General features: G+C 41.0%; 1 protein-coding gene and 1 non-coding gene across 22 annotated transcripts in view; one reads left to right on the top strand and one right to left on the bottom strand.

The window, feature by feature from the left end:
- SYNRG (synergin gamma) overlaps positions 1-21,841 on the top strand; it is a 102,669-nt gene that overhangs the window by 44,570 nt on the left and 36,258 nt on the right. For 15 of the 21 annotated variants that reach the window (XR_010408563.1, XR_010408564.1, XM_045889345.3 and 12 more), the window contains 6 exons: positions 2,093-3,040; positions 12,160-12,753; positions 14,073-14,236; positions 15,033-15,086; positions 15,588-15,684; positions 17,560-17,708. Coding sequence is in view for 19 of the 21 variants with exons in the window: in XM_045889345.3 (XP_045745301.1) it covers positions 2,093-3,040; positions 12,160-12,753; positions 14,073-14,236; positions 15,033-15,086; positions 15,588-15,684; positions 17,560-17,708 (2,006 nt within the window). In the remaining 2 variants the exon portion in view is untranslated. Of the gene's footprint in view, positions 1-2,092; positions 3,041-12,159; positions 12,754-13,884; positions 13,999-14,072; positions 14,237-15,032; positions 15,087-15,587; positions 15,685-17,559; positions 17,807-21,841 lie in introns of those variants that run through there. The other 6 variants (XM_045889353.3, XM_064582800.1, XM_064582803.1 and 3 more) reach the window with 4 other exon arrangements.
- Positions 13,333-13,439, bottom strand: LOC123854854 (U6 spliceosomal RNA). Its single transcript, XR_006793404.1, has one exon. It is a non-coding gene; the product is annotated as a U6 spliceosomal RNA (small nuclear RNA).

Genomic DNA, 21,841 nt, shown 5'->3' on the forward strand with positions numbered 1-21,841 from the left:
TCTGCTTCTCCCTCTGACCCTCCTCCCTCTCATGCTCTCTGTCTCTCATTCTCTCTCTCTCAAATAAATAAATAAAATCTTAAAAAAAAAAAAATAACAAAGCAAAACTTGTCAATTTCACAGATAATTTCAAAGCAGCACATCAAAAATATAGAGTGTGACTAAATTGGCTGCTTGTTACGTTTTCATTTGCAGAAATGATACAAATATTATCAGTAATATACTTATCCAAAATTGTAAGGGTGATTTTTTTTTTAAAGTTTTACATCTGCTTCTCCCGTCAATTTGTGAAATTGACTTTAGTTTTATTAGTGGTATGTCTTGAAAACATAAAATACAGAAATTTTGAATGCTGTTCCTCTCTTTCTAAAATTTCCTTAATGTTAAATAGATTTCTCTGTGTTGATGAATTATGCTGGTGAATTGATTAAATCAGCTTCCATTGTTTTCCATGCTTTCTTCTTATATCAAAGTGTATATCATGTTACAAACACAATATATTTAAAGCCTGTTTTATTTTAATGACAGTTTTAAGAATTAGATTTTGGTTTGAAATATACTTTTATAGCTCATCTGTTTCTATATCTCATTTTTAGGGACAAATAGAATTTTAAAAATGGACAAAGAAATTAAAGCCTATATTTTAGTTTATAACTGTCCAGAAATAGCACTCATATTTTCACATAAGTGATGTTGGTATAGCTATATTTATATTTTGATTTATCTCTTGATTTTCATTACTTGGTAAAACCTAGTGGATTTTATGGAAGACCTTCAGACAGCATTAGAAAAACTGAGATCATCTGCATCTTAACCTCATACTTATGAGTGATAACGTTACTCTGATAATAAAAGGAATTCTATTTAGAATCATGGGTCTAGATTTCTATCAGCATCTTAATTGAGTCAATTTATTTATTGGAAATACATTGTACCTATTTTCTCTAAAAAATGATGAAAAAAATTTTCAGTAACTCCTTCCTCAGAATAGCACAATATAAAGTTTAAATCCTATCCTTTGAAATTTTTAATACAGTTGTTATTTACTCAAATCCCTCTGAATTTTAATAAATAAGAATAAGCACTCATTGGTACAGTGGGATGGATGATTTCAAGAACAACCCAAGTACTCAGATTTTTTTTTCCATGAGATTGGCTTATTTGTTGTAGGGTATAGAAAAACCACTTTAAAATGTGTCCTTAGCAGGGGGTGATGCAATCAGTTAAGTGTCCGACTCTTGGTTTCGGCTTGGGTCTGATCTCAGGGTTGTGAGATCCAGCCCCGCATCAGGCTCCCTGCTCGGCACAGAGTCTGCTTGAGATTCTCTGCCCCTCCCGCTTATGCTCACATGAGCATACATGCTCACTCGCTTGCTTTCTTTCTCTCTCTCTCTTAAATAAATAAATCTTAAAAAAAAAAAAAAAAAAGTGTCCTTAGCTAGAATGCTTTGCAAATAAGTAGATACCTTTTCAAAAATTTTCATCAAAGTTCCCTTCAAATTAATGCCTCCGTATACTGGAGCAAGACCACAAGATATCTAACAATATGCTTACAGTGCCACGTTGAGCAAAGTGTTTCACATCCTAAATATTAGATGCAGGATTTTTCATAATACCTCATTGGTACCTGTGACATTTTTTTCCTGGTTGATCACCATGTAAAACATTTCATCTTTAAAGGATCATTATTTCAACGTGTGTCTCTTCGGGATCCTTCAGCACGTACTTCTCCTTCTCTTATGTGCTTGGCTGGCTAGCTGTAGTGAGAAGTCCTGAGAGCAGCGCTTTGGGCCAACTGGAGGACCGGGCACTAGGAGACCTAGCACACTTAGATGAGCAAATGAAACTGACAGTGTTAGGTGTTCTTGGTTTGATTTGTATTTCTTTTGGTATCACTAGCCTTCAAGGTGGAAACAGATGTGTAGTTTCCAAAGAGATGTTTTGGTAGGGTTTACAGTGTAGTTAAATAATGTCAAGCCGGTGAGAGAATAGTCTCTAAAAGTATGCTTGTAATTTAATATGCTGTGCATCATGTGGTTTTCAGCTCAGCATTCTTATTCATTTGGCTGTGTTTTTTTTTTTTTTCTTTCAGGAGAAAACTTTGCAGAATTCCGATCCGCAGGCACTGATGACGGCTTCACTGATTTTAAAACTGCCGACAGTCTATCACCACTAGAACTACCAACAAAAGACCAAACTTTTCCAGCGGCCTTTCCCTCAGGAGCTATACAACAGAAACAACAAACACAAGTGAAAAGTCCTCTGAACTTAGCAGACCTAGACATGTTTTCCTCTGTTAACTGCAGCAGCGAGAAACCCTTGTCTTTTTCAGCTGCATTTAGTGCATCCAAAGCTGTTTCCACACGACCGCCGCCAGCAGGATCTGCTGCAGCCACGACAGCATTGGCATCAACGAAGATGTCTAGTCTGGCTGATGATTTTGGAGAATTCAACCTTTTTGGGGAATATTCTAGTCCAGCATCTGTTGGGGAGCAGGATGACTTTGCAGATTTTATGGCTTTCAGTAATAGCTCTGTTTCAGCTGAGCAAAAGGCCGATGACAAATACGATGCCCTTAAAGAGGAAGCTAGTCCTGTTCCTCTAACCGGCAGCTCGGGCAGTACAGTGAAGACTGGACAAAACTCAGCTGCTGCGTCTACCAAATATGATGTCTTCAAACAACTTTCTCTGGAAGGATCTGGACTAGGTGGTGAAGAACTGAAAGATAACACTCCTTCAGGAAAAAGTGATGATGATTTTGCTGACTTCCACTCCAGTAAATTTTCTTCCGTGAACTCAGACAAATCCCTGAGCGAGAAATCAGTGGCTTTCAGACACACCAAAGAAGACTCTGCTTCAGTGAAGTCCTTGGATCTCCCTTCCATCGGCGGCAGCAGTGTTGGCAAGGAGGACTCTGAAGATGCACTCTCTGTTCAGTTTGACATGAAACTGGCTGATGTGGGAGGAGATCTTAAGCATGTCATGTCTGATAGCTCTTTGGATTTACCAACAGTTAGTGGCCAGCATCCTCCTGCTGCAGGTGAGGAATTGGTGAGATTACTCTGGTGATGGTGATGTAGATTTCAAAGGTGGTTTGGTGGGTGTCAATTTACAGTAGAGTGAGGCTCTGGCTCTTACCTTTATGAATTTCTAATAACATCTTCGTTGCCAATCCCATTAAAGCAGTGTTAAATTTGATTCTATAGACACTTGGACATATGGATCCCATGAATACTGTGGAATTTAGATTGGATCGCTAAAATATTTTTACTTTCGAAATCGAACACCAACTTGGTGTTAGAGGCACATAAAAATCCACTGCTGAAGGAACCCTACAGCACTAGGAATTTTACAAAGACTTCTGCAGTGTCAGTAATGTTCCTCTATTTCTGTAAGTGAGGTCAGTGTTGCCCTCGCCTTCTCTCTTCTCATGGGTCTGTTTGGCAGCTGCCAATGTAGTATTCTGTTCGGTTTACAGAAACTGACTCTCGGTAGGCCAAGAAAGTAAAAATGTCTAGCCGCTTGTATTGCAGTTGGCCACGTCCCCACAGGAGAGGAGGGAAAGCTTGTCTGTGGATGTCCTGTGTGCCAGAGTCTGGCAAGGAGGAGGGCGTGAGTTGTTAGTGGAATTCAGGTACGGTTTTCGGCCTGAACTCTATGACTGGAAATATTAAGTCGTAACAAATCTGTAGATGGTAGAATAGGGTAACTACTAACTTTCTCATAAAATGTTTGAAAACGTCTTACAAGGGAGCCCTCTCTAAACTCTGTATGGATTTACTTGGAGCGGTTTATTCTCTAGTCCAGCTTCCTGTCATAAAAACTAGATTCCCAAGTGTCCTCGTTTTTATTTTGGTTTGTTATTTGGTATGTTATGTAGAAAGATAAACCCATTTTGTGGCCTTTAATAATGAGAACTCTCTCAGTATTACTGTATTACTCTAGAGAACGTCTTACGCATTTGAAGGGTTTGTTGTGTTTTAACTAGAGAGGGACACACAAGACACTTCCAAGTTTACAGATTGTGGCGGAAACATCAAAGTAATACGGCTTTTGCATATATCAAGTTGGTAAGTCAGAGAACAAAATTGCATCCATCCTTTGGCGACTGAAGTGTCGGAGGTACCCTTGAACAGCGTGCTGGATCAGGAGCAGGTTCTCAGAGGCAGGATGCGTCTCACACGGCGGCTGGCTAGGGTACTGTCCGAGGGAGCGGGCTGTCTGCAGAGCTCCTTGCGCCCCACTGTCTACTTCCTTTTTTTGTACTTTTCCTCAGATGTTTTCCTATTTTTTTTGCTGCTGTTTGTTTGATCGAGTGATTTTGTTTCTCTTTTTTGTATGAGCGGCTTGAGCCAAGGTGGTCAGTTGCAAAGTGCTCTGTTTTTTGAAAAATATCTGATTTTTATTTAAAAATCTCATGACATGTATACTAGCCTTTTGGACTCCAAAGTTATTAATTAGAAGCTATTTTTCTGAAAGTGAATCTATATTCTTTCATAGTGCCAAGCTAGGTGTCTTTATGAGATGAGTCTAAATCAGGTTTGGGATGTCTTTTTCTTTTTCCTTCTTTTTAATTTTTTTCATTTTATTTGGGGAGGGGAGATTTTTTTTTTGACCGAGCTTGTTTTGATTGACCTGTTAAAATAATCTTCTGTGCTCATGTTCTTTTATGTATGTTTGGAACATCCCCAGCTTGGAACCTGTAATGTTCAAGCCAAGTCTCTTCAGTTTGAGGATATTCTCAAAAGCAGATTGTTTCCTCTTTTTGACCTGTAAACCGCCTGTCAGAAAGGAGCAGTATCCCTTTAGAGCGGTTGGTAAAAGGGGTTGATGTCTCACCAATGAGCTATACTGTTGCTGAGCAAAACTGCTGCATACATGTATTGTCGAAGGTAAATGGCAGGGACTTCTTCAATGCAGTTTGGTTTTACTTTAACCTCATGTTGACCACAGTGTCTCTTGCTCTCTTAGTTTGAGGGTTAAAGGTACTTCTTGTTGGAGAAATAAAAAGGGGGCTGATGAAAAGAGAATGAAACCTAGTAGATTGCTATCTCTGGACCTTAATCTTGTTTAGAAACCCTAACTTAACTCTGAAGCGGATACTGTCTCTTTTAACTCCTGCTATAATTCTTTGTATGGAAGGTAGATAATACTAATAACATTGCCTGATTTCTCTGCGTATTATTACATTTAACCCTTTGAGCCCTTGCTGCATATAATTTCAACTAGGCTGCTTTTGTCCCCACCACCAAATTTAATCTCTCTGGCACTGAAGCATCTTGATGTGCAGTCCTTACAACCATCTGGTTTTGTTGGCAGCAAGAGTTTACCCTCATTTGTGCCACTCTCAAAGGGTTAGCAAGACTTCTGTAGCTAGCTACCTACCTACCTGTAAAGTAGCTCTTCTTTGACATTGAAAATCGTTGTATTTTAATCAGCGCCTTATTATTAGTATTTTTTTTTTGGCTGCTTTTCTGATGTCTTTTTTTTCAATTTAGACATTTTCTGTGTGAATGTGCCTTTTCAAACTTGCTTTGGTATATTCCTCTGCAAATACTGATCTGCATGCTTATTCTGATGACTTCTTTTCCAGCTCTTCTGTACCACTCTCTTTTGTGATCTGTAAGTCCTATGTTAATAAATAATTCTTTGGCATATTTTGAAAGTGTGGGGATGTGTGTAATTTGTACTTTTTCAGGGTTAGACCAGAGAAATACCTGGTCCGTATCAAGTGAAAAGCAATAGCACCTCCTGTGATTAGAGGGTCTTTCTCTTTTGTTTTGTTTCTTCAAATACCTTTCTCCTAAGAAAGTATTGGTTTAGCCTTTGCCCCTTATAATTCCATTGATAGAAATTTTTAACATGACACTGGATTAAAACATTAACTTTAACCTTACACTATGCAATAGGAAAAGTTTACTCCTTTCTTCTAGTGAAAAAACGGAGTAGATCTTACTGCTTAGTAAACATGACAGAGCCTGTCTCCAAGACAAGAGAGGGAGCAGCTGAGGGGACAAATCTAAGAGTTGAGTGTTGGGGACAGGGGATACATCTGTTAATAACTAGATACCTGTAAATTTGACTGAAAATAAATCATGAAATGGTATTGAGATGGACTTCTGAGCACAGTACGTGAAAACTGAATTTAAATTGATAATCTCTGTAATGGAGAGTGTTCAGTGTTAATATCAGGAAGTCTTCAGGACTGAATTCAGTGTGAGTCTGAAATGGGCACTTGGGCTCTAATTGTAGAGCATGTTCTTTCCAGCTTCAGAATGTATCATGAAGCCACCCTGAGTCTTTTTTTTTTACACTCATAGTCCATAAAGCAAGTTCTTTTTTTAAAAGATTTTATTTATTTGACAGAGAGAGACACAGCAAAAGAGGGAACACAAGCAGGGGGAGTGGGAGAGGGAGAAGCAGGCTTCCCGCCGAGGAGGGAGCCCGATGTGGGGCTCAACCCCAGGACCCTGGGATCATGACCTGAGCGGAAGGCAGCTGCTTAACGACTGAGCCGCGCAGGCACCCCCATAAAGCAAGTTCTTAAAACAATTTTAGGGGATGTCCTCAAAGTAAGCTTTAAACCACTTTCCTTTTTAAGAAAACAATTCTAGAAAGACACATAAAGGTTAGCAATAAGAGAATGCCAAGTTTGGAAAATATTTTTTCCATTTTAGAGTATATTAATAGCAAAAAACCTTGGGAATATTATTGTTTTGTTTTGTTTTGTTTTTATCATAAACCCAAGACCAGTAAAGACCTTGGAAAAAAAGATTGTTTCCACGGTTGACTTTTTTTTTTTCTTATATTTTGAGATTTTAGTTCTTTGTTCTTTTTTCAAAATTTGAGGCAGACAGGAGATTAAACCATTAGATGAGGATTTTGAATAGGATTCCAGAGAGATCACTCACAGTATCTGAAATAGGCCATTTGAGAAAGAAAAAAGTTGCATATTGGGGTTTGGATTAATTCAAAGAAAAGCTGAGTCTGCCATTCAAATTACTGTGTTTGGATAAATATATTATGTCTTAATTATGATGTGTGCTGCAAACTAAATTGGAAGAAAGAGATCTTGGTATAGCCTCCATATAGTGATGATACCAACTGCCCTTTATTTAGGATTTTCTTGTGCCATATTTAAAACCAATCTTGTGGCTTTGGTGAGGAAATTCCTTTGTCAATGGAATTATCTAATGCTAGATTGGTCCATCTGGGACTGCTTTATTTTGCCCTTTCTGCATTTATCTGAACAAGCTGCAGAAAATAACTAAATATAACTGTGTGTAAAACATAATCACGTTCATTTAATAATATAATAATATAAACTTGTAATAAAGACTTGAAGAACTCTATGCTATAGGTTCAAACAAAAAATACTGTTCTGTTTACTCCTATGTCAAGTAAAGTAATACAGCTGGTGCTTGATGTCATATATCAGTGCCTGAGAAATTATACAAGTGTATTCATATTCTACAGTCACTCGATTGTTCACATTAAAATCTCTGCTGATTTTTAAAAGTAGCAGATGAACATGAAGGGGACACTGGCAGTATCGAAGAAGCCGGGCTAAATCCTAAAATAACTCAAAATCAAATTATTTTCTTTTTAAAGAGTTGCTTCTAGCTTTGTTTTCCATCAGTTGAATTCTTTTGATAAGTTGTTTTGGAAAATGTTGGCCAATGGCTTTGAGAGCATGATAAGGTCACGGGCATAAGGGGTCTTTTGGGTGCTGCCCTCTCTCTTGCATGGCCAAAAGACCCCACCTACAGTTGCCATCTTCTGTCCTCATATGGTGGGTTTTTTAATGAGATTTTTCATGATGACCATGAGCAGTCCCACTGTATGGTTGATCCTTGAACAACATGGGGGTTGTTGCCCCCAGTGTGGTCCAAAAATCCCCATACAGCTTTTGACTAATAGCCTACTGTTGACCAGAAGCCTTACTGATAATATAAAGTCAATTAACACATATTTTGTATGTTATATGTATTAGGTATTAAAGTAAACTAGCAAAAAGAAAATGTTACCAAGAAAATCACAAGGAAGAGAAAATACATTTACAGTGCTAAACTGTATTTATTTTTTTAAAACTCCACGTGTAAGTGGACCTGTGTGGTTCAAACCCGTATCATACAAGAGTCAACTGTATATCCTGAAACTCTTCCTTGGCCTCCCAGCCCCTTCTGACTTAAAATATCCCCAGAATAGCTGCTTTTCTGTGTTGAACTTGAAAGCACTGGTGCAGAAACGTGGGCATACTTACAGATAGTGTGGGTATCATTTAAACCATAGATTTCTGTGAGTCGGGACAAAGGAAGAATGGGAGGTTTCTATGCAGATTAGGGAACATTAGAAGGCAATTATACCACAGCATTTTGTAGCCTGTCATACTCACACTGTGATCACTTTCATTCCTCTTTTCTTGAACAACTAACTCTCCGAGTGTTTGAGACTTCCAGGACATAGCCAGGTTCTATAGTTAATAGAGCATGTGAAGGTAGAACAGGGTCAGGGGTGGAAAGAAGTTGAGATGTATGAATATTTCATGGTTTGCTTTGGCATGTGAAGTTTGGATTAAACCACTATTGGAAATTAAAAGATATTTCTTCCTTAGTCCCATGAACATTTTTATTGCTATATGAAACCCTGGAGAATAGTGGACTTTGCACATGTATCCTTTCTGCTTTTTCTAAACTCCCTTCTCAAAAGCCAGGAACTTAATCACCTGGGCATATGCTTACTGCTTTAGAAAATTTCCATGGAAATCGGTATGGCCTTTGCGTCGTGTGGTGGCGGCTCACATTCTTTGTTCCAAGAAATATCTTGTTTTTGTCTTCAGCATCCGTTCAGAGGGGATTTGCACAGAGGTCATGGAAGAGACTGCTAGGGTTACTTGCCAGCATAAGCAAGAAATCCATGTCTTGATTTGAGCTCCATGATGGAAAGGAGCTCGCCTACTTGATTCCTCTGGCCTTTGTAATAGGACATTCCTGGTTGCCAACAAATACCAGTATTAGAGCACACAATTCGGCCTATTATCTGTGTGCAGTTGCTGTTCAACCTAGCACAGCCCCAGAGCTCTCCAGGAGAACTGGAAATACAGTAGTGGTTCTCTTTTCATTTTATTGCATCCATTCTCTGTTTTCTTTTTCCTGTTTCTCCCGCAATTTTCAGAATTCAGCTATCAAATGAAAAACCCATCTATAGAAACTTGAGCGATTACAAAATGTGGGTTATTCCACATCATTTTTCCAGACAGGGTTTCCATCACTTACGTTTTGGGACTTACAGCAGCTTTAATATTTTGAAAACCATCATACAGTAATACATGTAATTTGACTGCTTAGAAAATGTAGACTTGTTAACATGGGAAATGAGAAATTTTCTTGGCTTAACCTTCCCTCAGTGAACTGATTTACTACATTTTTCTTAGAAAATGGCTTACTAAGATTCCCCATTCCAGAAAATACTACTCAGTTTTTATATTATTTAAAAATGCTAAGACTTAGAAAGACAGGGTTCTCATTTTCCTTACGTAATTCAGTGTTAGTACTTCCTTGTGTGTTCAAATGCATTGCACTTCAGTAAATTTTTTTTTACACTCTAGTAGCCAGCAAATAAGCAAAGTAAAATTTTAAAATCAACGTTGAGGCTGGATTTTGGTATATCTTGTATATTTACTCTTCTTTTTTTATTATAAATTTTTTTTTAATCTTTCATTTGGTCATTTCTGTAAATTGCTCCAAAAGGCAAAATGTTATGCCTCTCATTTTTAATAAAAGTAAGGTTTGTTGAAGATCTGTAGTATTATAAAAATATTTAAAAGCTCTTCAGCTAACGTAATCCCTTATTGTTTATAATGCCTTTTACCTGATTATATTACAATCATTTCTGTTTTGTTTTTTTTTTAAACCCTTGTTTTTTTCTTACTGCATAATTGCGCAAAAGAGTCTTTTTATTAACGTAGCAACTGGGTTGTGGTTTTTGAACTAGAGCTTAACTTTTCATTAAATTTACCTTTGGTCTTTGGGAAAATTGCTACCCTTTTAGTAGATGAGATTCTTGGAGCAGTTCATAATACAGCTTCCCCAAAAAGCTTTCTAGTAGGGTCTGATAATAAAAAATACCCATGTTGTGAGACATTTTTCTGAATGCACCCCTTGGAGACGACTCTCATGTTTAACTGCATCTGCCTCCTGATTGCAGTTCACCTCATTTGAGTCAGGGCACCTGCTGATCCCTTTCATTATTTGGGGGAGGGGTGGGAGGGACAAAACACTACAGCCAGACTCCAAGAAGGCATTTTTGTCTGGGGCCTCTTTTTATTCATTCTAAACTGTACATTTCTCACCTGAATCTTTCTTTCCCCATCCTGTTTAACCAGCCGGATTTGAAGGGTACCGTTCACACCACAGAGGTTTAAAATACACTGTTCTGTGAAAGTTATCTGCTTTTTGCTGGTTCGCCTTTTGTGTAATCCACGGTTTTCCACTTTTATTATTTAGTGCCCATTTCCTAATTGAGTTGAAAGAGAAAGAGAGAGGTTTGGAGTCTACTCTTAGAAGAGCTGTGGAAATGTCAGGAATCCCTTCATCCTCAGGGGAAGACAGACACAAGGACCTAGTGTGGTTCACCTATTGACTTAGTCAGCAAAACCTGGGTCACAGGACTTTCGAGCATTGCCTTGCCAACCACGCTTGCGGTGGTGAGAGAGAGGGAGTCTCGGCCTGGCCCGCCGAGCGGGAAATGAAACTCAGCCGGTCAGCCAGACTGGACGGGCGGCCCGCGGGAGGCGCGGCTCCGCAGCCTCGGCTGCTTTGCCCTTTGAAAACGGGCAGGAAACTCCCCCCAATTAAGACCATTAAAAGGATGAGTTGACATTTCATTGGTACTCTGAAATAATTCCATTTTAGGCCCTAAGGCAGCAACTAAATGTCAGATGGAGGCCGGCGGCCGCTGTGCTGTGTACAAGGCCCGCTCTCGCGCCTTGCTCCCCAGGCGCTGAGCTGGGCCCTCTACACGCGTCACAGCACCGCCCTTCCAAGGCCATGGTCGGCTAGGTTTACGGAGAAGCAAACCAAAGTTATGAGAACTGTTAAATAACTTGCGTCGTGTCACGCAAGCAGTAGGTGGCACCGTGCAATTGAACCGTGATCTGTCTAAATCAAAAAGCTACATTCTTGGGGTGCCTGGGTGGCTCGGTCAGTTAAGCCTCCGACTCTTGATCTCAGCGCAGGTCTTGATCTCAGGGTCATGAGTTCAAGCCCCACATTGGGCTCCACGCTGGACATGGAGCCTACTTAAAACAAAATCTTACATTCTCTCTGCTGTTTTATGCTACCTCTTAAATTCTTTAAACGAATAATAAGACTGCTTTGTAAAATGAGTCTTCTGCCCCAGCATTTCTTTTTCTTCTTTCTTTTCTTTTTTCTTTTTTTAATGAGGGGCTGATACATAGTTGAAGGAGAAACAGGAACCCACCAGAACCCAGAAGTTTGATTCTATTTTTTAGAGGCTAAAGTAGATTAGATTGATTTTTTTTCTTTCCTCATACTCCATCACAGCAGTGTGGCGTCCATATTGACAATAACAACTAGGTAAGTAACTGCTTAATTAAAATCTTACCTTTGATCTTGTCTGAGACAGAGACTCCTAAGAATGGGTTAAAAGTTAGGTAACGTTATTTTCACTTCCCTTTTGAGAAATTGTCAGTTTTTAAGTCGTTTGTCATGTACGTTTAATATGTCCATGTGTTAAAGGAACCTTTCCCAACCAAGTCAAGATGAAAGGGACCAGTTTTAGGCAGGGAGTATTGTAAGTACATTTGAAAGTTTGTATGTGAACAGTTTATTAAATGACCTGAACCATGTCATACACTGGTAGATGATATTCCTGTCTTTTTATAGTAATGTTTACATTAAAAAAAAAAATGGCTCTTTGTAACTAAATATAAATGCCAACTCAAAGCTAATGTGGGTTTTTAAAGACCAGATTTTACAGCCCGCTTCCTTTAATTTTAGTACAAGCTCTAAATTTAGTTAACTCCAGCATAGCATAAAACTAATCAAATATGCTAGACATTTTGCTTCTGCAGAGTTTAGGGCATTTTGCCTAAATCACGAGCTTGCCTCTAATCGTGGGGTCTTATTTCCCTTTCAGATATAGAGGACTTAAAATATGCTGCTTTTGGAAACTACAGTAGCAATTTTGCAGTGAGCACACTTACGAGCTATGACTGGTCAGACAGGGATGATGCGTCTCAGGGCAGAAAACTCTCTCCATTTGTCCTCTCAGCAGGAAGCGGGTCCTCCTCAGCTGCCTCAGTTCTTCAAAAGAAAGAGACTTCATTTGGCAGTTCCGAAAACCTCACCATGACCTCTCTCTCCAAAGTAACAACCTTCGCAAGTGAAGATGCTCTTCCAGAGACCGCCTTCCCAGCTTTTGCCAATTTTAAAGATGTGATTCCTCAGGCCAGTGAGCAAAAGGAATATGAAAGTGGGGAATATAAAGATTTCACAAGACAGGACTTGCCAACAGCCGAATGGAGCCAGGAGACCACCTGTCCGAGCCCAGCTTCCAGCAGCACTTCTCACGACACCCCCAAAGAGTGTTCAGATGACTTTGGAGAGTTTCAAAGTGAAAAGCCCAAAATCAGCAAATTTGACTTTTTGGTGGCCAATTCACAGAGCAAAATGAAATCCAGTGAAGAAATGATCAAAAGTGAGCTGGCGACCTTTGACCTTTCTGTTCAAGGTGAGTAGCTTTTGGTGTAGACTATTGTACTCTATGGTCTTTTCGGAGCTCGGTGCAAATCCATGACTAAGGCCTGGAAAAGCAGCCCAACCCTTATGCACTGATATTTAAAGATGTTCTTTCATACGAATAAAAAGTTGGCCTCTGGTTTAGAGGGAAATAGATTTTGCAGCCTCTGAAGTCAGGGTCTGTTACACATAGCTGTAAAAAAGGTTTGCAGCTGAACTGAAGGCAAGCCAATATCCCTCAGATAATTGCTTTTGGGGCTAAAAACAAACATAGCTCAGAGTCTGTTGTTCATTAGCATGTTGGCTAGAGGGGTACTGTGTTAAAAGAGCCAGAGAAATGGATTTGATCCACTTGTGGGCAAGTTAGCTCCGCTCCTACTCCCTGGCCATGGACGGTATTTTTTAATCCAGAGACTGCAACGTGGTAGCCATGGATCTGGATCCGGTTTGCAGACTTTTGATTGAGCCACACAGAAGGTTTTTTAATGTGTGGAACAGTTGCCAGTGTATAAGAATCATGAGATTTCCTAGTCTAGATTTCTAGCTTTTTTTTTTTAATTTTTTATTGTTAAAAAGTATGGAACGCTTCACGAATTTGCGTGTCATCCTTGCACAGGGGCCATGCTAATCTCCTTTGTATCGTTCCAATTTTAGTATATGTGCTGCCGAATCGAGCACTAGATTTCTAGCTTTTCTTGAAAAGTTGTCCTATCTGACACTACTAAGCCTGTGTCTCCCCTTTTGACAATCCCATGGGGCTGAGTAGCACTCTGACAGATGGGACGCGCTGTCCTGGTGTCACAGGCCCACCACTTCTTGTTTCCGGCTGGCCTACTTCAGTCATTTACTTGACCTGCCTACTCCCCAAAGGCATTTGAGTGTGCCCTTCCTGCTTTAAGCCCATCCTGAGCAAAGGCATCATTGATTCCTGTTGGATTGGGAGTAGGTAGGAGCTCGGTGCAAATCCATGACTAAGGCCTGGAAAAGCAGCCCAAGCCTTATGCACTGATATTTAAAATGCTCTTTATTGCACACTTAACAGACTACAGTGCAGGGTACACTCACTTTTACATGCACATTTGACTCCCCTTATTGCAATACTCGCTTTATTGACGTGGTCTAGAACCAAATGCACGCTCTTCCTGAGATATGCCTGGATAGTTTGCCAGAGAAGAATGAATAAGGACTGTGTTTCTGGATGCTTCATGACATAAGCATCTGAAGAAGAGAGGGTCGTGTTCGCAAGGAAAAGCCTTGGCTTGAATTAACCTGAGTGATGAGGACCCTTGACTGTGCCATCCGCTTCCCCAGGATCACACAAAAGGAGTTTGAGCCTCGGTGATAAAGAAGTAAGCCGTCCTTCCCCCTCTCCGGCTTTGGAGCAGCCTTTCAGAGACCGTTCCAACACGCTGAGTGAGAAGCCGGCCCTGCCTGTCGTCCGTGACAAGTACAGAGATCTGACAGGAGAGGTGGAGGTGAGTAGGGCAGTTTCCTCCAGGGGGCAGGTCGAAGACCAGCCGGGCACTGAGGGCCTCAAGAAAAGATACTTATGCGGAAGCGGGGGCAGAAAGTCACAAGGAACCAGACATAAAATACTTAACTAGAGGGAGAGGATGGTAACACTAGCCCTGGATGAAAATACTTCTCAGATGGGACATCTGCCAAAAGTTGTCCGTGACCCTAAAATTGAAATTATTCATGAGACTTCACAAGGACGAAAGTGTTTAAAGGAACTTTTCTTTGAGCGCTTAGACTTTATCGTTTTAGACTTAGTGAACGTTAAAACGTCAAAATAGAGGAGAGGGGGACAATGTTCTGGATCTTTGTTTGTTGGCTGCGTCCTAGTCCCACACTGTCTTCCTCCCACAGCCAATGCTCTTAACTCTCCGCCTTGGCCCTCCTTGTCACTCACACGCGCACAGTGGCCTAGCTGCGGCGCGGGAAGCCGGTGCTTTAGGGTTGGCTCTCGTACGAAACATCTGTGTGGTGAGCACCTTTGACGCAGTTTACGCTATTACTAGAACAAATGAGGCAACATTTACAGAGGGAAGCTGCTACAAAACCTTTCCCTCGGATTCGCAAATCCTGTGCTCAGAAGTTACACGTATTAATGATTTTGAATAGTCATTAGTGGTTTCAAAAGATAAACTGTGCTTGAAGTAGAGGGGTTTTAATAAAAAGGAAAGTCTTCTAGTGCTCTTTAAATGGACAGAAGTCATCTCTGATTCCGGCCTTTCTGGTTTAACCCAGTTCTTGTTATAAATTTCACAGGAGAATGAGAGATATGCATACGAATGGCAGAGATGCCTGGGGAGTGCCCTAGATGTGAGTATGTCATTTTTGTGGTGCTCACATGCATGTAAGTGCTGTCTTGTGCCATTTTGCCTTCTTTTGGTTCATTCGAATGGACAGAGGAAAACCCGAGGAGAGCCCTCCCTCAATGGCCTCGTGCAAAGGGAAGCTCTATGGAAAGCCAGACAGCTTAAAGGAGGCTTCTTTCACATATATGATAGCAAACACTGGCTCATTTGTCACTTGTGTCCTCACCTGTCACTGTGTTTAAAAAATAACAAAATGATATCATTAACACTGCCTAAATTAAAATAGTATTTAAAGAGCCTCTCTCTTTTCCAGAGAAATGGAGGATTGTTTCTTCAGGGTTAAAGTTAAGTTCTCAGATTCGTGTCCGCATAGTCATAAACATCTATCAGCCTGTTGTGCTTTTTCACACCTCCTGGCTTCTCCGTTGGGTTTTCTCCTAATAGGAAATTGATTTGCAGTGACTATTCTCGATTATCTAAGGTGATGTGATTTCATTTCCCGTAGGTCATTAAGAAGGCAAATGATACTTTAAATGGAATCAGTAGTAGTTGTGTGTGCACAGAAGTAATCCAGTCAGCTCAAGGCATGGAGTATTTATTAGGTATGTTCTTTTGTGTTTTACTTATTCAAAATCTTGACACTTCACAATATTTTCAGTTTTCCCTTATGTTAAGTATTTTAACCTAGATCTTTCAGAAAGCTACATGTGACTTCACTAAGTAGCATCTGCATTTGTAGGTAAGATGCTTAAGTCACAGAAACAATTGTTTGACTTCAGGTCCCTGTGGCGAAGTTTCTAAGTCCTTATACACATACCAGCAACAGTGTAAACTTGGGTCTGCATTACTGGTTTATCAAAGAACCTGACCTAGATGAGGCATTAGAATGAAATCCTTGTGGGGGCGCCTGGGGTGGTTCCATCAGTTAAGCATCCCAACTCCTGATCTCAGCAAAATTCTTGGGTCTCCAATTAATGCCTTACCTTGCTCATGCTCTGTCGATTCTTCCTCTGTACCCCTTAATGACTTCACAGATTCCTTACCTCCCTGACCATCTTCAGCTATTAAATGTCCCAGTCCAACTTGAGACCCCAGTCTCTGTCCAGTCCAGTGTTGCTCTCCTCCTGAAGTTTATGCTTGGCCATGGCCAGAGCCACGTGCGCTGGACCCTAGTCGTTTTCAGATCTCTGCTCAGGTGCCACCTTCTGAGTGAGGTCTTCCCTGGCCTCCCTTTCTCATAACTGTGTCCCCTAACCCTACCCTTGCACTTCCTGTCCCTTTCCCTGCTTGTTGTCTCCTTTGTCCTGTCGCCTTTAATAGCTTGTATATTTTACTTATTTTTGCTGATGATCTCTTTCCCTCCCTGGAGTGAACCTCCAGGAAGGGAGTGATTCGGTCTGTTTTGAGCCCTGCTGTGCCTCTAACACCTTGACCCGTGCCTGGCACACGGTAGTCCCTCAGACGTGCGCTGGCCGAGCAGGCGGTAAAGGGATGCGGTCTCTCCTTCGCTTCTGCTGCCTCGCTCTAGCTCCTGCCCCCTGCTTAGTCAGGCACAGCCCCACTGCACAGACAGACCAGTAGGAGGGTGCCTGTCTATCCTCGTCTAGATTTCCTGGTATCTGTGAAAGATTGTCTTAGAAGCCCCCTCCCTTGGCTTAGGGTAAGCAGTCATTCCTGCCCTTCCTCTGGGGAAAGAAGAGGAAAAGCAGAGCGCTGTACCCCAGCTCCTGGTGCCCTACTCTGAAGACCCCCTGGAATTCCTCCAGTCCTCTCTTCTAGAGGCTCGGGGGGAAGTTGGGCATGTGTCTGGTGGCTGTCCTTAGAAAGTGAAGATACTTGGCACCTTTCATCCTGGCTGGAAGAATTCAGCCACAATTCAGAGACCACAGGAGAGGAACCATCCTATGTTCTGTTAAGTATATATAAAAGATGCATGAAGCCACAGGGTTTGTAAATCATTGGGCATTCAGAGAAGTGAAATATTTCTTAATTACTTTGTGATGATGTTGACATTCAGATTCTTCTAGGCTTTTGATGTTCCCATTTTCTGCCAGTTTAATGGGATTTCCCAACTTAAACAGATGGACTTATAAAGAAGCCAGAAAAAAATGAGTTAATACTTCCGTAGTGTCTCTTGTTCTCCGGGGACTGTTCTAAGCCTTTTACAGTATTAACCCATTTAATCCTCTCTGGTGAGGTGCTTTTATTATGCCCATTTTACAGATGAAGAAAGTAAGGTCCAGAGAGGTTATGTGACTTGCCCAGAGTGACACAGCTAGTAAGTGGCAGAGCCGGGATTTGAACCCAGGTAGTGTAGTGGTGGTGTGAGCTCTTACACTGCAGCACCGTGTAGACTGGTCGCAGGGAGTAGTACATTATAGTCCATATTTCCAGCTAAGATACCAGCAAGCGGTAGTGGGGCCCTGTGCTGCCCGTCTCTGCACTCCCCGCCCTCACCTGGCGCTCTCACCCTGCAGGTGTCGTTGAGGTGTACAGAGTGACCAAGCGCGTGGAGCTCGGGATAAAAGCCACCGCAGTGTGCAGTGAGAAGCTCCAGCAGCTGCTGAAGGACATCGATAAAGTATGGAATAACCTCATTGGCTTCATGTCCCTGGCCACACTCACGGTAAGGCTGGTAGACGCTCAGCACTTGCTTTCCTTTCCAGAAACCTCAGTGTAAAGCGAAGTGTATGTTCCTGCGGCGGCATTTCCTGCAGTATGAAGGTGAGGTGCCTGCTGGATCGTGGGACTTACGGTGAAGGAAGGAGATCAGTGTACCGTTAGCTGAATAGCACCAGCTTGGCTTCTTGCTAGCCCCCGGGCCTGCGGTGCCACAGAAATCAAGAGCATAGGAAAACATTCACTCTGTCAACATCCTGCTGCTTCTTTTTTTCCCAAATTTTATTCATTTAAATAATCTCTCCACCCAACATGGGGCTCAAACTCACAACCCCAAGATCGAGAGTCTCACGCTCTTCCGCCTGAGCCAACCAGGCGCCCCGTCTGCATCCTTCTTAAGTCACATACATAGACACGCATTTTGCAGAGCCTCAGTGAGTTCCTGTGTTTGCTCTTCTAGTTCCGAATGGCCCCATATGTGTCCTTTTAAAAAGCTGAGCAACACACGTTGTTGCTGTCCTGTGGTTCACTTAGCCTCTTTACTTGCTTAGGTCTTTGGATTATTTCCACTTCATCCTGTTGTGAATAGTTCCATCTGAATCTCATTAAACAAATGACTGTTTATCCTTTCTGGGATATAGTTCCTCCAAGTGGACTTAAAAGGTAGGAACGTGTGTTTGCACACGTGCGTGCGTTCATACGTAGCTGTTGTTACTTTTCTTGTGTGGCTTTCCAGAGAGCTCGGGCTAGTGGGCAGTGCTTCCAACAATATATAAATGTACTTTTCTTTACACTGTGTTCCAGCTTTCTTTGTCCGCCACTTCATTTAGCAAGTGTGTAGTGAGTCCCTAAAGGTGTTTTGTTTTCTTTGTTTTGTTTTTAAAGATTTTATTTTTAAGTAATCTCTACACCCAATGTGGGGTTTGAACTCACAACCCCAAGATCAAGAGACACACACTACTGACTGAGCCAGCCAGGCGCCCCCCTCCAGGTGTTTTTATGTTTCATTCATTTCGTAGAGGCTCTGCAGTATTCCAAAGGATAATTTACTCTATTTCCTTTATGTGTAAGTTGATCATCTATCTGTTTTGACCGTTTGACCATCTATTCAATGAAATACTGTTATTAACCTTACATATTTCATATTTGTAATAGATTTATATATACACACATAGACTGGCAAGCTTATATCTGTTATTTTCTTCATCTTCTATTTTCCCTTCGTTTTCCATTTCATTGGGCAAAACTATTTTATTTTTTATATTCATACCTATTCAGTTTGTCTCTGATAATATCCTTTATTTCACAATAGTCAGAAATTTATCTTCCTTCCACAGCTGGAATAAATATGCTATTCCATTTTCTTCCTTTCTCTTTTCCCCCTCACATATAACTGTGTGACCCATCTGAGTGGGCCCGCAGCCGTGGGGTGGGAAGCAGTTCTTACCATGCTGTGCTGATAGGCAGGCGGACACCAACTCTCCCAACAACATGCCTTCAACAGCGGATCTTCTCACCATTGTTATGTTGCTTCTGGTTTGTAATATTAAGTTATTTTTTTAGATTTTATTTATTTATCCGACAGAGAGAGACACAGTGAGAGCAGGATCACAAGCAGAGGGAGAGGGAGAGGGAGAAGCAGGCTTCCCGCTGAGCAGGGAGCCCGATGCGGGGCTCGATCCCAGAATCCTGGGATCATGACCTGAGCCGAAGGCAGACGCTTAACGACTGAGCCATCCAGGCCCCCCTGTAATATTAAGTTCTTAAAGAGTTTAAATCATTTCCAAAATCTCTATTTTGTTCCCTTGGACTATTTTTCAATTTATAGCCTAAAATCATACAGTTTGGGTAATTATGTTTAAAAAATACAGTTCTGGCCAGTACAATAAGAAATGAAGTATAAATATTTGAAAAGAGATAAAATTATGTTTATCTGGTGATATGAAATACAGAAATCTGAATTCAAGAGGTTAAATTTATTGAGTTTGGCAAAAACTCATAGCATTCTTACATATTAATCGTAGCTAGAAAGTATAATAAAAATGGGAACCTCAGTTTTCTTAATGTATTAAATTACTCAGGTCCTTGTCACTTCTGACCGCATCGCTAGAGTTGCTGGTTCATTTTGTTATCCCTTATCGATCTGTCCTGCACACCCTCCCAGCCTGTTCTTTCTGAAATGCCAGTCTAGTCGTGTCATTTAAATCCCATTTAAAATCCTGCAGTGGGCTCTCCATAGTCTTCAGGATCAAGTTTCAACTCCTTAGCTCAATATATAAGGCCTTTTCCATCCCTTGGACTGCCTTTGCCTCTTTCTCTGTTAGACTGCTTTTCCCTCTGGACTCTGCATTGCTTCTCCCAGAAGTCATTCCAAAAAGCCCTTCAGTCTGAATTTGATGCCCTTCCTGTGTGTCCACAGCCACATTTCCCTCTGTCCGAGCACTTAACGTGCCTGTTGATAATCTTGTGTTTGCTTGGTTCTTGCCTGCTAGGTTGTCCGCTCCTTAAAAGCCAGACCGTGTCCTTTATTTCTTTGTGTTCTAATGCAATATTTGGTGGGACTTTGTACGTGTTGTTTTATACCCTTTTGAGCCTTCCAATTTTGTTCAAACTAGATACGCACTTTTTATACCTCATAATGTTAATAACTGGTTTAAATTTTTTAAATAAATGGATAAGAAAAATGAAACAGGGGAAGAAGAAAGGAGGGAAGATAATATAAAGCCAGGAATGAAGTTAAGTATACAAAAGTGCGTGCTTTTAAAGGCTTACATTTGCTAGTGGTGAGCTGTACAGTTAGTTGACTTTACCCTTTCTAGGAATTGACCTAAAGAAGACATGATGAGTTCCGTGATTCACTGTGTTCATAACGTAAAAATGCACCCACTATTGGGAGACGCATAATTATTCCTGGTACTGATACCAGAAAGCATTTCTTTTGTGGGCTTTTGTAAAGAGGAAACTAATGTAACCTATGTTATCTTCAACCTCCTTTCAGCAAATAAAGCAGTAGTTTTCACGGAGTCGTTTCTTAGGAAATCTCTCCATATGGGCCAAATGGCGTAGCTCCAAGTACAAGTTAGTGGAAGTCATTCTGAATGTGGGAAAATAGACTGAATGGGAACTGGGAAATAGCCCAGCAGGGCACACGGACGGTGGGCTCATGTCTTTGCTCCGTAAAGAAAACCTGCAAGTAGACAAGAAATAGACCAACATCCCAGTAAAATCTGAGCAAGACCGTGATGTGACTTGTGAAAGGGGAGGCACAGCTAATCAGTAAACATTAATTCAGACCCAAGCAAGATTTCATTTTCTACCTAATAATAAATCCAGTTTTTGTTTGGTTTGCTTATTGGAATCCTAATGGGGTCGATGTGGTAAAATGGGGATGATTCCTTAGGGAATTTATTAAGAAATATAAATCGGTATCACCCTATAAAGAGTATTTAGCAATATACTTTCCCCCTGTCTGTGAACTCCTTGAGGACAAGAACCAAGACCACATGTTGTTCATATTTTGTTCTCTATGTGAGCACAGTGCCAGGCACTGCATAAATACCCAGTAAAAGTCAAATGAATTAAAGGACTTACATTCAGAGTAGTTGGCTCAGCAGTCCCGCCTGTAGGAAAACTTCCCAAGGCAACAGTTCTAAATACAAGCTCACAAAAAGAAGCAAGATAAATGCACAAGTTGTCCTTTTAAGAGTGAAAAATCTAGAGGATCAGTCAAGTCAGTTGTGTGAATCTTCATATTAGGATGTTGTGTGGCCGTTTGTTTAAAGGAGCACCAAGTTTGAAATAACACAGAACTGCTACTACAGGGCTGGAAGGAACTAAGCCACAGTGACAATAGGGTTGTGTTTGGGTGACGAAACCTTGGGTTTTCTAATGTTTCTAAGTACCAGCTACAAACCAAGTGGGTTGGCTCATGACATTCAAGGGTGGCTGTGGGACAGGGAAGGACATGGAGTTCACTGTGGTGTTACCTTTACTTCACCTGAGCCTCTCTGGCTAGTCTTACGGAAGTCTTACCTCAAAACTCACCTGTGGCATGTTTTTATAGCAACAAGATATCTAAGACCAAGCATTAGCAATCTAGAGATGATGTGTCTGGGTCTCTCCTAATTCACCCATCTTTTG

Source organism: Mirounga angustirostris, unplaced genomic scaffold (genome assembly GCF_029215605.1).
Source record: "Mirounga angustirostris isolate CCGP_5_RB_7025 unplaced genomic scaffold, mMirAng1.0.hap1 SCAF_17, whole genome shotgun sequence".
NCBI lineage: Eukaryota > Metazoa > Chordata > Mammalia > Carnivora > Phocidae > Mirounga > Mirounga angustirostris.